This window comes from Echiichthys vipera (genome assembly GCF_963691815.1).
Source record: "Echiichthys vipera genome assembly, chromosome: 8".
NCBI classification, from domain to species: Eukaryota; Metazoa; Chordata; class Actinopteri; order Perciformes; family Trachinidae; genus Echiichthys; species Echiichthys vipera.
In genome coordinates, this window is record NC_139833.1 from 24,269,673 (window position 1) to 24,282,968 (window position 13,296).

General features: G+C 39.5%; 1 protein-coding gene across 1 annotated transcript; it reads right to left on the reverse strand.

The window, feature by feature from the left end:
* Nucleotides 1-1,580: 1,580 nt before the first annotated feature.
* On the reverse strand, nucleotides 1,581-11,345 carry cmc1 (C-x(9)-C motif containing 1). The gene is made up of 4 exons (XM_083918656.1): nucleotides 11,269-11,345; nucleotides 10,367-10,459; nucleotides 2,127-2,217; nucleotides 1,581-1,899 (listed from the first exon to the last, which is right to left on the reverse strand). The coding sequence occupies exons 1-4, from the start codon at nucleotides 11,285-11,287 to the stop codon at nucleotides 1,779-1,781; spliced, it is 324 nt and encodes a 107-aa protein (XP_083774782.1). The 5' UTR covers nucleotides 11,288-11,345; the 3' UTR covers nucleotides 1,581-1,778.
* Between the last annotated feature and the right edge of the window lie 1,951 nt (nucleotides 11,346-13,296).

A 13,296-nucleotide genomic window follows, 5' to 3' on the forward strand; every position in this document is an offset into this window, starting at 1 on the left:
ATATTTTTAGAAATGTGGTTCAATTTAATAAGACTGGAGGCATTGGCAAGCAACTTGACAGTTGAAAACAACTATTAGGTTTTGGGGGGGGGGGGCTGTCTGTCCTTGTAGACATTTTTGAGACATTTATTTTGGACTTAATGTGTCTGCAACTGAAAAGAAATTCCTATTGTCCATCACAAAGCATCCATACTGATGTGTCCATTAAAAAAATACTCAAATGAGGCTCCGGCTTCTCAGTGTGAGGATTAGCTGCTTTTTTCTGAGTCATATTGTTGGATTTAACACTGGGTATGGGAATGATAGATTTTGAAATGTTACAGGCAAGCAATTTAGAAATGTTAGGCTCTAGAAACACTTTGACTTTAAAAAAACATTGCTAAAAGGAAAATGTCCACCTATATCTCCACACTTTACATTAGTAAAGGTACCTGATTGGTTTACAACTAACCAGTGCTGCATGCTGATATGTTTTCAGTATTCTTAAATGTAAGGCAACGGACCTCAGTCACCTGCCTCGTGACATCCACTACATTAGATCTACAGCCACAGAATACAACTGTGGAGTCAATCAGCTATCACCAAAAAGGCGAACGAGAAAAACATACTGAACAAACCTGGAGATAACGAAGCTCTGCTAATAACGACAGGGTAACCCATTACATTAACTCTCTGGCCGTTTAACTCATTATGTGCCATTGCTGGCTCTTCTGAATTAAAGCAAAGAACATAGAAGACAGCCTGGAAAGTCTGTCTCATGAAAGCACATGGTTATATTGAAACTGAAAATGAACCAAAATGTATTTTTACTTTGTTTTTCAGAAAGAATAAAGAACTGATTAAATCAAGTAATCTTTATTATTAAGAAGTCAATGTAGCTCCAGACTCTTCTGCTAGTGTGGTCTGACTGTAAGGCTGATGCTCAGCTCAATATCAAAATATAAATGAAATTGATGAACTAAGACGTACCAATTAAAGCTAATAAGCGAGACAAATTCATTAAATACTTAGAAATGTCCAGCTTTGAATGCACTGATTTGAAATTGAATTGAATCAACAGTGAAAAGAATGTCCAAAACTATGAAATACATGTCATTTATGTTTGACCAAATAAAACAGAGGATGTTAAAGGTTTTTCTGGAACAAAATGCATTCATGAACATTTCCTGTTTTGTCTTATTTACCACTGCAATACACTTTACTGTCAGCTACTATTTTTATTTAAAATGTCACATTTCATTGCATGTCACACACATAGTTCATTGGTTGATATTTAATTTCCATGTCTTTTTTTATAATATTTTTGTTAAAGTAGGCCTTCCACTTTCTTCTGCAGCTGATTTACCAAACTTTAGGGCCAATAAATCAGACTCTTCAATACCACTTGTGCGGTCATTGCATGTACAACATAAACTGAGGCTCCGCAGAAGATCCTCCAGGTGCACAGGAAGTGACTGTATGATCAGATCTGTATAGTCTACCTAGCAATAAGCTCATTGTTAAATGTAATGTAAATGCTGCTGATTCAATAAACTTAGGAAGATAATTCTGGCCATCTAGTGGAGAACATTTTGCAAATATACAGAACAAAAAAAGAATAATTTTAATCATAAACCACTCTTACACACCAAACTAGTTGCAGCCAGTGCACAGATTTAAGTGAAATACAAGGCGTGAGATAAACCCTTTAAGATGACCATGGATCCTGGATGTGCAGGGCTTCGTGCTAGTTCACCTTCAAAAGGAGAGACGTTTTTTTTGGGGGGGGGGGCATGTCATTACATGCTTGTTGGGAGTTTTTGTTTTCGATTCTTTATTGGGACCCCTGTCCTCTCAAACTCCAGTTTCTCTTTGATGTACTCCTGCTTACACTGCTCGAAGAAAGACTGGTCCGTGTAGCTGGTGGAAGACAGAAAATACAGTATTTATTTTACAGAATGAATGTAGCCTTGTATGACTCACTTTTATGGTGATAAAATGGTTTTGAGAGTACTGGGACTTGATAGAAAACAGTTGAGTCAGTAAAGGTGGGTAACCCCATGTAAAGGATGCTGGCAAGACAACACAAGATGCAATAACACACCATAACTGTGTGAGTGTCGCAGAGGAAACTGAAAAATACTCACTATGCTGTCAGACATTCCTTCAGTCCTGCATTCTCCTCCCGACACTTAAACACCATGAATAAGCCAGAGTCTTTACAGCAGTGGTTGAAGGCTGGAGGGAGGGGGAGAAGAAAGATGTTAGAGGGGGTGAAATTGGCAGAAAAGAGGAACTGACTGAACATACAATTGCCTCGAACATAAATGTATTAATAGAGCTTGCTTTAAATCTATTAGCAGCCTTCTTTTCACCTTGTATTTTCTTGAGTGCAAGCAAAGAAAAGAAAACAAGCAGCCACAAGCAAACCAAGATGGGCCCCATCTTAGCGCTCCACCACAAGGAACCTGTTCGTAGGTCACACTGCCAGGCCTCTTATCAAACTGAAACCCTTGTTTCCTTCTTCACTCAAGGGCTGAAGTTTGCTGTACAGGCCACAGAGTGGTTGTATTGGTGGTTGCCCAGTTTCCACATTGGCTCTTTAACAGTCAGGCCACGCATATATAAACATGTCTGTACCGCCAAGAATCAAATATTGGATCTGTTACATTGCTTCCTGACTGACAGTGGAAGCAGACAAAAGTGGATGTCTACACACACGTACTGTAGGTCGGGATCTCATATTAATAAAGTCCTATGTGTGACGAATTGGCTATCTGCGCATCCCAGCTATAAATACCATTCGGCCTCTTTGACCTTCTTACTGTTAGCCTGTTATTATCCACAGGATTGACATGGCTGTGACTTTATGGTCAGGGTGTAATGTGTTGCCCTTGAACGCTGTGATCATTGGTCAACAAACTATCCTACCTCTCACTCTTTCCTATCTTGAGGCTTTTGAGCATCCATGCTAACTGACCAGGTACACAATGCACCCCTAACTGCGCTGCTAAGTAAATAGTGTCTCGTCTACTTTCCAATGATCATACTATGTTCTCTACAATCTGAAGGTGTGGGTTTGAAAACACCAACAGCGCTGACAGAATGGGATATTAAAGCCCAATCAAGGTTTCTCTCTGTAACGTTTATATTCTTGAAGTTTTGAGGAATACCTCTGCACCTGATCAATCCTGACCTGTTGCTTGCGAAGAAATCATTTTTCTTTTTCTCTCTGCTATTGTTCTGCCAACTGTGTTCTTGGAGCAAAATGTAGAATTTTCTACATGGATAATTGCAATCAGACAATTATCCAGCAACCTGCACTTCGACCCCAGCGGATACAAAAACAAAGGGCTGGCAGAGCTTTAGGAACTTGGGCAGTTGTCTGTCTGCTACGATGGCAAGGGACGAGCACTGTCTAAACAAATGCTCTCCCACCGTGTTGTTGAGACATTTAAACAGGTTTATCACAATGGCATCGGTCATTCTACCAGGGGCATGGCCAAATCCTGGGTAGCAATGAGGGGGGTGTCAATATCAGAAATCTGTACGGCGGCATACCTCATATGGTGTGTAGTTTGTACAGATGTCAATGATATAAAACTATGTCAAATTCACAAAGCAGCTTAGTTTCAAAAAATTGCATGTACAGATCCAAAATGTAAATGTAACCTTTGTTACATTCAGTAGGCTGGCCCATCCTCACTGTCCTCTATACAGTGGTGATGCGTGGATTGCAGTTATGTCCGCAGGCAATGCAGTTAATCCGTTGATCAGGTGTGTGGGTGAGTTCATAAAAAATAACATTCTAATTCAAACCGGATGGGAAACAGGTGGCTGAATAATACGACGGAGATCAAAATTAGAGAATAAATTATTAATTCTTCATTTATTTCGAAATATTGTTCTTTTTAATTGTTCAGAATTTGATAGAATATCTGCTGTGGCTATACCAATGCTGTACTAGCAAGTTTTTTTAAATAACCAAGGCACTTCAACCACAACCAACCCAGTTCCTTGAAGCTAAGAATATTGAAACAATGAATTGACCAGCCCAGAGTCCAGATCTAAACCCCATAGAGAATCTCTGGAAAATCCTTGGCAACAAGGTAATGGCTAAGAAACCCACTACGGTTACCTAACGGTGGAAGAGACAAGGATTTTCCAGAAACTCTCTATGGGGTTTAGATCTGGACTTTGGGCTGGTCAATTCATTGTTTCAATATTCTTAGCTTCAAGGAACTGCTTAACCCGTTTACAGGGGACATTATCTCCTATGAAAATTGCAGCTGATTGAGAGGCAATTCCAGTGAAGGTATTGCATGTTGCCAAAGGAGGTTCACATAAACATTTGCATTCACCCTGACATGTAGCTGTACAAGAGGCCCAACTCCTGCAGCAGAAAACGTCCCCAAAACCATGACATGACATTGCTAAAGTTCAATTTATTTGGGTCTGATGGGAAACATTATGTTCAGCATCAGACTGGGAACAACTGAATCAAAACTGTCAGTTAAATTTGTAGGAGGTGTCAGAGTCAAGATATAAACCCCAGAGAATCTCTGGAAAATACTTGGCAACAAAGTAGTGTCTAAGAAACCCACTACAGTCACTAAACTGTGGAAGAGACTGAAGAAGAATGGACCAAGATCAAACCAGAGCAGTGTGAGAAACTAGTGATGTCCTTCCAAGCAGGGGCCTCTACACTTCCTATTCATCATATTGCCCTAAGAAAACACTGTTGAAATATTCTCTTACTGTTCTCTGATTTTTGCTCATTGTTGGGTTTTTTTCACAAAATAAAGGCTTTTATTGAAGTGCCTTGGTTATTTAAAAAGACATGCTAGTACAGAAGTGGTATAGCCACAGCGTATATCCTATAATTCCTATCCTAAATTCTGAACAATAAAAAAATAACGATATTTCAGAACAAATTAAGTATTAATACTTTGTTCTATAATTTTGATTTCCAGTGTACATGATTGAGGAAAATATTAATTAGCCTACATTCTACCAAATGTAGCAGGGGCAAAGCAGAGCTGATGTCCACTGCTGCAGCAGACAGCTTCATTTTTCATCAGGCAGGTGTGTCTATGTCCTTATTAAGAGAGATGGTGTGTGTGCTCTGCAACAGCAGCTTCATTGAATAATTCAGAAGCTTATTCAGCTCTGCTTCCTCTGTCCAGTTTATAACAACAGTTTTAAGTTTGCTTCTTAAAGGGAGATTTTGCACAGAGTGCTCTGCAGAACCGACCTCCGCTGTTGGAGATTAGCAGTGAACTTTCATGTGAACAAGTGAATGGTGTCTTCTGCGGCACCATCGCACAAAGCACACAAGAAGAACGCGAAGAAGACCTCCACTGCTCCAGGGAGCAGAAAACACTTACGCAATGACTGGTAGAAGGCAAGTGAAATTTCTATGCGGGTATGGGTCTCTAAAGTGGAGAAAATAATTAATTTGGGTGGGTGGATTATTTAAGATTACATGTAGATTCTGATGGTGTCCGAGCTGGGTAAGGCCATACAATTGGAATACAATTTGTAAACCAAGGAGAGCACTGAATGTGGTGATTGTCAACTGAGATACAAATACGAAGCCCTTCTAGAATGCTGCATCAGTGGCACTGTGGCCTGGTTAGTGGTGTATTCCAGATTAAACATGCAAGGTCCTTGTTGTAAACAGGTGTTGAAGACTCTGGGTCTTCACCTTGTTAGCAAGCTCTTTCTCAAGGATTTAATTAAAAACAATGCCCTCCCGTGTCCCTTTTAAAACAACTGACATCATACAGTAATTGCCTTTATCAGTGGCATCAGTATTGTTCTCACACAGACACTTTCATCAGAATGCAGATGTGGAAAAAAAAACTGCAAAACCAATTTAGAGAAGCAGAACAGTGCGACTAATCTAATCAGCAAACGCCTCATCTCTGTCCCGTGGTACTAATAGAGGCTGCAGAGGGTTGCCTTTCTGATCGCAGCTACACAAAAGCCAAATCTGAGACTAGCTTTATGTCAGAATGGGCCCTTATAAGGAAAGGTGTGACTCCACCTTCACTTTAGGCTGTTTTGTTTGCCATTTTGAAGATACGCAAGTGTAGTTTGGCAGTTAGTAGAAAGCAGAAGCTAGGGGCTTGAACGTTTAGGGAGAATTTGATCGTAACAGAAGATAAAAGCTGTGAACCTTGAAAACATAATTGGTTAAAACAGAAGTTAAGGATTTTGGTAAGATTTATGCATTTCAAATAATTAATTAATTAATAATGAAACTGTAAGTTGAAGTGTGTCACTGAAGAAATTACTATCTGAATTCTGGATTTGGAGATCCAGAAAGGGGCCTACTAAATTTAATTTACAAACAAGTATCTTTCTGCAAATCACAACAAAAATATAACAGTAGCCAATGTAAATGTGAAAGTGGTTGCTCATTGAGTATGTGGGGTTTTTAAATGGTTGATTCTGAAAGACACAAAAGAGTACTGACATAAAAATCAATGCGATAGGTAGAATCACATCAGGTTATAAAAAGTAAAGGTCAGTGGTACTTGTCAGGTAACAACAAGGTCTACAATATACAGCTGTGGGGTGTTCAGAGGCACATATGCAGAGACAGATGACACAGGAAGACATACTACTAGATTGTGTTGTGTGTTTCTTTTTAACTTTTCTTTGTAACACAATCAGACACACATGCGGGAGCCCAGTGCAGACACAAACATACAAAATGAAATGATAGAGGGCGGACACAGAGGTGTGAAAATGAGTGGGATGAGAAGCTAGTAATGTGAGGGGGGTTTCCACTACCCACACAGCCACCACTCTGTCCCATCACCTAAAGTTGCACGTGCACCGTCTCCCCGTGTGAGCAGTACATTACACACTGGCACATACAGGCTGTCATCAGATTTCACGAAACCACATAACCTAGTCATTATCCGGCTGATGTGTTGCTGCAGTAGATGGGGCATACGTGAGCAAAGCTGCAGCCAGTATTTCTATGCCGATGAAGTGGTAAATGGTGTCATGCCAATTAGGCTGCTACTCAATTCAGAGAAATTAACAGGACTCACTGAGTGGGTGCTCATGGCAGTCAAAAACAGTTCAGCAAAAAAGAATCAAAAGTTTTGGGGCCACCGGTGACTAAGCAGTTAGAGCAGTCGCCCCATGAAAAGAGGCTGAAGGTCCTCGAGGCAGTGGCCGCGGGTTCAAGTCCGACCTGCGGCTCTTTGCTGCATGTCTCCCCCTCTCTCTCTCACCCCATTTCCTGTCTGTCTTTTATAATAAAAGGCTTGAAAAACTGCCAAATAAAATCTTTCAGAAAAAGGTTCAGAAAGGTTCTTTGGCCTAAATGCTCTGAAATATATTTCTAATATTATGATATTTATGCCACCCCTATACAAAAATAACACATTTTTGGTCAACCGGGTCCACCTGGTCGTTTGCCACATCATGTTCTCAATCCGCACAGGAGTCTTACTGATTATAAAGCTAGAAACATAGTAGTTTTCTTTTATATGTATTTTGATTCTCTTTTTTATACTGCGATTTTTTTTACTCTGTTTTGGATTACTTTCCATTGTGTTTGTTCCCACCCAGGGACTACAGATGTAAATTAGCTCTGCACTATCTCTGGTGCAATATATCTATAGTGCATTGTCCCTCTCAAATGAACAAATAAATAAAAAACATTCTCACTATTTCAGACTTGCTTTTGTTGATTTTGCTACTGTTTTGTTATCTTTTGTTGTGATTTGGTGCATTTTCTTTTTAAATGTAAAGCAAGTATTAACTTGTTTTGGAAAGCGCTTTATAACTAAAGGTATTATTATTATTAATATTATTATTATTATTACTACTACAAAACACCAGCAGTGTGACGCAGCATTGAGTGTCTATTGTATAATGGGCACTGCATATTTGGAGTTTTTTCTGGTTGTTGGGAGATGAAAAATGTTCAACTTTGGGTAAAACGCTGAGCTTATCACTAACACTTTTTACCAAGCCATCTAGTAACAGTGGATTAGCAGCAGGACAAATACCACAAAGACCAAGAGTCACATCCTACATGTACTGTGCTGAACAACAATGGGGAAGAAATGAATACTGATCGCCACATAGGCAGTCCTCCCCCTACGTGCTTTCATCCAGAGCAAGGGCCAGAGCAAGTACCCTGTGGCGACATTTTTACTTTGCAAGGATGTTCCGTATCATAGCAGCCGGGCGCAATGTGTCTAAGTAAAAAAGATGCTGCACCTCTAAATTGCTCTCAAGCGCACCAAGCTGAATTTTTTCAGAGGAACACCTGGCACTATCATCTGAGAATGTTTTTTTTGGTGGACAAAGCCTTCTGAAAGTAATTGACCAATGAGAATTTGGTCACACAAGATCATATCAACCAACCGAACAGAAGGTGCCAGCCCTAATATTATTAGTTTAAGTAATAATCTAAAATACACATGGGGAATAAATGATTTATCCTGTCATACTTCAGTGACTGTACACTACACCCACTGCTCACTCATGCTGAGCGTAATAAGGAATATTCATTTATTTAAACTAATAAAATTAGTAGGGATGTTCAAGGATGAGCGATATGTTGTGTGATACTGTATCAATTCTCAAACCACCACCCTAACTAACACATTTTCTGCGCGAACCCCCGGGTCTGGTCATCGGTACACCTTTGTCTCTGCACCGCTGCGAAGCCTCTGCCCCAGCAGTGAGTTTGTGCGCGTGTGCGTAAGAAGGAGAGAAACGAAACAGTAAATGAAAGCATAACGCAGTTATGACTCTCACACTGAGCTGACACGTGTCTTTCAGTTTAATTAAAAGTCATTCATTTTTATTATTTTATTCTGTCATTCTACAGTATTACAAAAAAAAGCACCGCTCTTTAGGCTACCATTTGAAATTTGGCTTAGTGAAATAGTTAAAAATACAATAATAGCTACCGTGATGATAATATAATAATATCGTCATATATACAATTATCTTCTGTGCTTCAAATTATACTGTGATATAAATTCAAGGCCATACCGCCTAGTTTAATGGGTTCCCAAGTCCAAACCATGCCTGGACCACCACAGCATTTTTGGGCCCGAGCCGAATTAAAAACCTGAATTTTCACTGCTTTTCTATCCAGAGGATGGCATCATACATTATTCATGACATTACACAGGCGTTCAGGTCTTCATTTTAAAAAATTATTAAATAAGAACACTGGGAAATTTGCGTGAACCCAACCTGAATCAAGCCTGAGAATCAAACCTCTAACCCACGATTCTCCCCTGTACAGACAGGCCCACGTTCTGCTAATCCCATGCAGTTTCTGGCAGTGTAAATGTGTTGTTGTATCTTCAGCCATTTGACTCTTCCACTCTAACATAACAATGTATGCATATGGTGGTGTGTTCTTTTGACTGTGACAGTTTTTTTCTTAAATTAGATTTAAAAACTCCCAATATATTGCCTTCCTTACAGTATCGCAATACAATGCAATATATTTAATGTTAAACCTTGTATTGTATCGCCAGATTCTGGCCAATACACAGTCCTATTTGGAAGCACAAGTTCCAATCTTCAAAAATGAGAAGTAATAAAGTGGTAACCTGACTCTCGCCAGATGAATTGTTCTGCCTTGCTTCACTCATACATCTGGGATCGCTCCATAGGAAAGTGATTTCATATGATTGGGTAAACCACTTGTCCCTCATCTTTACTGATACTTCACCCACTCACATTGAAACCAACCCGTGATGCTGATGAGAGCGACGGGCTAAAACATGGTTTCCACCAACAAAAGCCTTCAGAGCCGTTCTCTGGTGTTCTTTTAAAGAACAAATATTCACTAGATTGGACAACAATGAAATAGCAGCATCGATGTTAACGCATGCTTTCCTCAATGCAAGCGGCCATTGTTGTCTGAATCACAACAGTCGCTTCTCCGCTACATCACATCTATAAAACCCTGCCCGGCGGTCCTGATTGGCTCGACCACCTGAAATCACTTTCCTATGGAGCGATCCCACATGGTTGAGTGGAGCTAGGCAGAGTCAAGGCGGAACGAAATTCATCTGGCAACAGTCTAGGTTAATAAAGTGGCTCTATGTTAGGCTTAGACAGGACAGCTGTACACATTTCTGTACAAAGAAGATTTGGATTTGTTACTCAAACAACTTAGAATTATTGATCAATCAAAAATGGCATCATACTTGTGAGCTTATCTGTGGATGGAAAACAACCACACGTAGACAAAACATTTTTAATACGACTACAATCAACACCTTAAGCAAACACAAGACCAGAATGGTTCTGCTTAGCTAAACTGGCATTTTATTGATTGAGTTGGTGAAAAAAATAGGTGTTTTGTCAGTCACACAGAAGCACGCACCTTCAACTTTTTCAGCACAGAGCTCCTTGGCTTTCTCCCTCATCATTTTGGGGATGAGGACTTCTGTCTCCACATGCCTCAGGTGGATCTCCTCTGAGAAAGCAGGGCGAAGAGAAAGACAGATGCACAGGTAAACCATCAGAAGCATGGTCATTATTAACCCCCGTGTGTGCCTCTTATGTGTTCATTATTAGAGACTTTTGCTTCAGTACTCACACACGAGAAACACATTCTGGGGCTACATCATCATGCTTATTCACCAAACAGCGTTCAATAGATATGAAGTCAACTTTTACGCCTAAATCACCCACCTGGACTAAATCACATCCGTAAATTCTTGCACATTCTCTGTCCACATATTCATAGTATAGTATTTGTTAGTATCAGTATGTATATTACACCCATACTACATATCCCATACATATCATATATTATATCATATATTGCATGCACATATACATATACATTAGTATTTTATTTTACCATCATCTTGCCACTGCACCTTACTATCCATTTATTCATTTATCTTGCTTTAACTCGTGCTTATGTCTGTCATAAGTGCCCATGTTCTGTGTTTCTACTTATTTCTTATACCAAGATATTTTTAATTTTAGTTTATGTAATTTATATTCTATTGTATTGTATTGTATCGAAACAAAAAAAATCCTTCAGGAATGAATAAAGTAATTATCTATTTATCTATCTACACCACGGACGATAGAGATAGCCACTATGGTTTATAGCTACGTATGCTAGCTAATGTTAGCATAACATATAACATTGAGTAACGTCCTACACGGGACTAAATAAAGCTGTATGAAGAGAGACTTATCTGTGATACTGAGCTAACGTTATGTCATGAAAGACACATCATGCATTTAAGAGAGCAGAACGGCGAATACCTGCTTTAGTAGCCTCCATAGTGCTGATGCTTCTCAAAACATTACAAAACTGAACCAATGTGACCTATCTTGCGTCCGCTCAAAATACTTCCGCTGACGTAGCTGGGATGGTTAAGAAACTACAAATCCCAGAACCGCACACGGATTTAACCGATTTCACAATAAACCCTGATCTATGGTCATTTTTGGTGAAATGAGTTTTACATTTATGAGAGACCCATAATATTAGAAACACTCCCCATCCACTATTGTGGCTAATTGTATAAAAATAAATAATAATAATAATAATAATAATATATTAGTATTTATAATAACGGTGTCAATGACAGTCATCATAATAATAATGATAATAACATATTAATATATAATAACGGTGACAATAACAGTCACAATAATAATAATACATTCAAAGTTTTCATTGTAATTGCTTTAAAAGAGAGAGAGAGAGAGAGAGAGAGAGAGAGAGAGAGAGAGAGAGAGATGATATCCTCCTCATGAACCACCTGATCCTGACTGAGTTCTTACCTGCACACTGATATGCTGTTTATTATTGTTATCATCATTATTATTATTATCGTTGTTATTGTTATCATCATTATTATTATTGTTGTTATTATCATCATCATTATTATTATTGTTACTTTTTTCTATAATTCTGTACGCTTTGGCAATATTGTGAACCACAGTCATGCCAATAAAGCTTGTTGAAAATTGAAATTGAGAGAGAGAGAGAGAGAGAGAGAGAGAGAGGGAGAGAGAGAGAGAGAGAGAGAGAGAGAGAGAGAGAGAGAGAGAGAGAGAGAGAGAGAGAGAGAGAGAGAGAGAGAGAGCTCTCCACTTAAAGTTTGCTCCAGGAAGACAGGTAACCCATACTGCTATTTTCTCTTGGTTGGATAACTCCGTATGGGACAGGGGAATTGACACAAATTTTTATGGTGTGAAATAGCCTAATTGTGAAATATGCCAAGTTGTGAATGCCAATATAAATTTAGCGAAGGCCAGGGCTTCCATCCATTAACATTATTATGACTTTAAATTGATTATTATGAAATAATTGTGTCGATTCCTTGCTAATGGCACATGTGATTTGACCTACAGGCAGGAGCAGTAAAACGACCAACTATGATATCTGTAGCATCACTGCCAAATTAAACTGACAAATTATGGCTGAATTATTATAGCTTTAGTTATGCAGGATTTACTATCTGGATGCTATAATAAAATAATACTTTTTTCTTCTTTTCCAGGCACAACAATACAAAATACATTTTTAAAAAGTATTTTTTTATTATTTTTTTTACCAACTGGCATATGAGGAATAAAGCCTTAAGAATGGTGAAAGAATACTCCACGGAAAGTACATCGCCATCCAACCACAATGTTTCTGAGCCTGCCCCTCAGACAGCATGTTGAGCACAGTAAGCCTGACCACAGTCTGTTGTGTGGCGGACTGGTTGTCTCGATCCCATGCGAGGAGGCCCCACCTGTTCAGTCAAAGCCACAGGTACACACACAAACACACGCACAGACACACACACACACACACACACACACACACACACACACACACACATACACACACACACACACACACACACACACAGAAACAGGCGTAAGTTACCCACCTCCACCTCCAACCAAACCACACACACGCACCCTCACAACTAACACTCACACTCACCCACCCACACCAGCAGAGGGGATATAGTGGATATCTTGCCTGTCTGCCTGAAGTTCTCACGGCTGTCTGACCTTACAACGCTACAGCTGCCACTTCACCTTTGCGGTGAGTACGTCCTTTTCATCTTCAAATCCAAGATCACTAAGGGGGAAAAAATGATCCTTGAACAAACGCATACCAGGTCACCTGTATGCACTACACTTTTTCTGGTGTACCCCACAGCAGATGGACACACACATCTCAAAGCCCAACCAAACACCTCCCAGACAGCACACTCTTCTGTTTTCATCCTTCCTGACACCAGGTGGGCATCTGCAGATTTTGATATGAGCAGATCTTTCCAAACT

Bases quoted from the DNA above. Each gene is read 5' to 3' on its own strand.
- cmc1 (XM_083918656.1), bottom strand. The intron at 2,218-10,366 runs GTGCGTGCTTCT...CCCTCCCTCCAG, and splicing joins CTGTGCTGAAAAAGTTGAAG to CCTTCAACCACTGCTGTAAA. The intron at 1,900-2,126 runs GTGAGTATTTTT...GTCTTCCACCAG, and splicing joins AAGGAATGTCTGACAGCATA to CTACACGGACCAGTCTTTCT.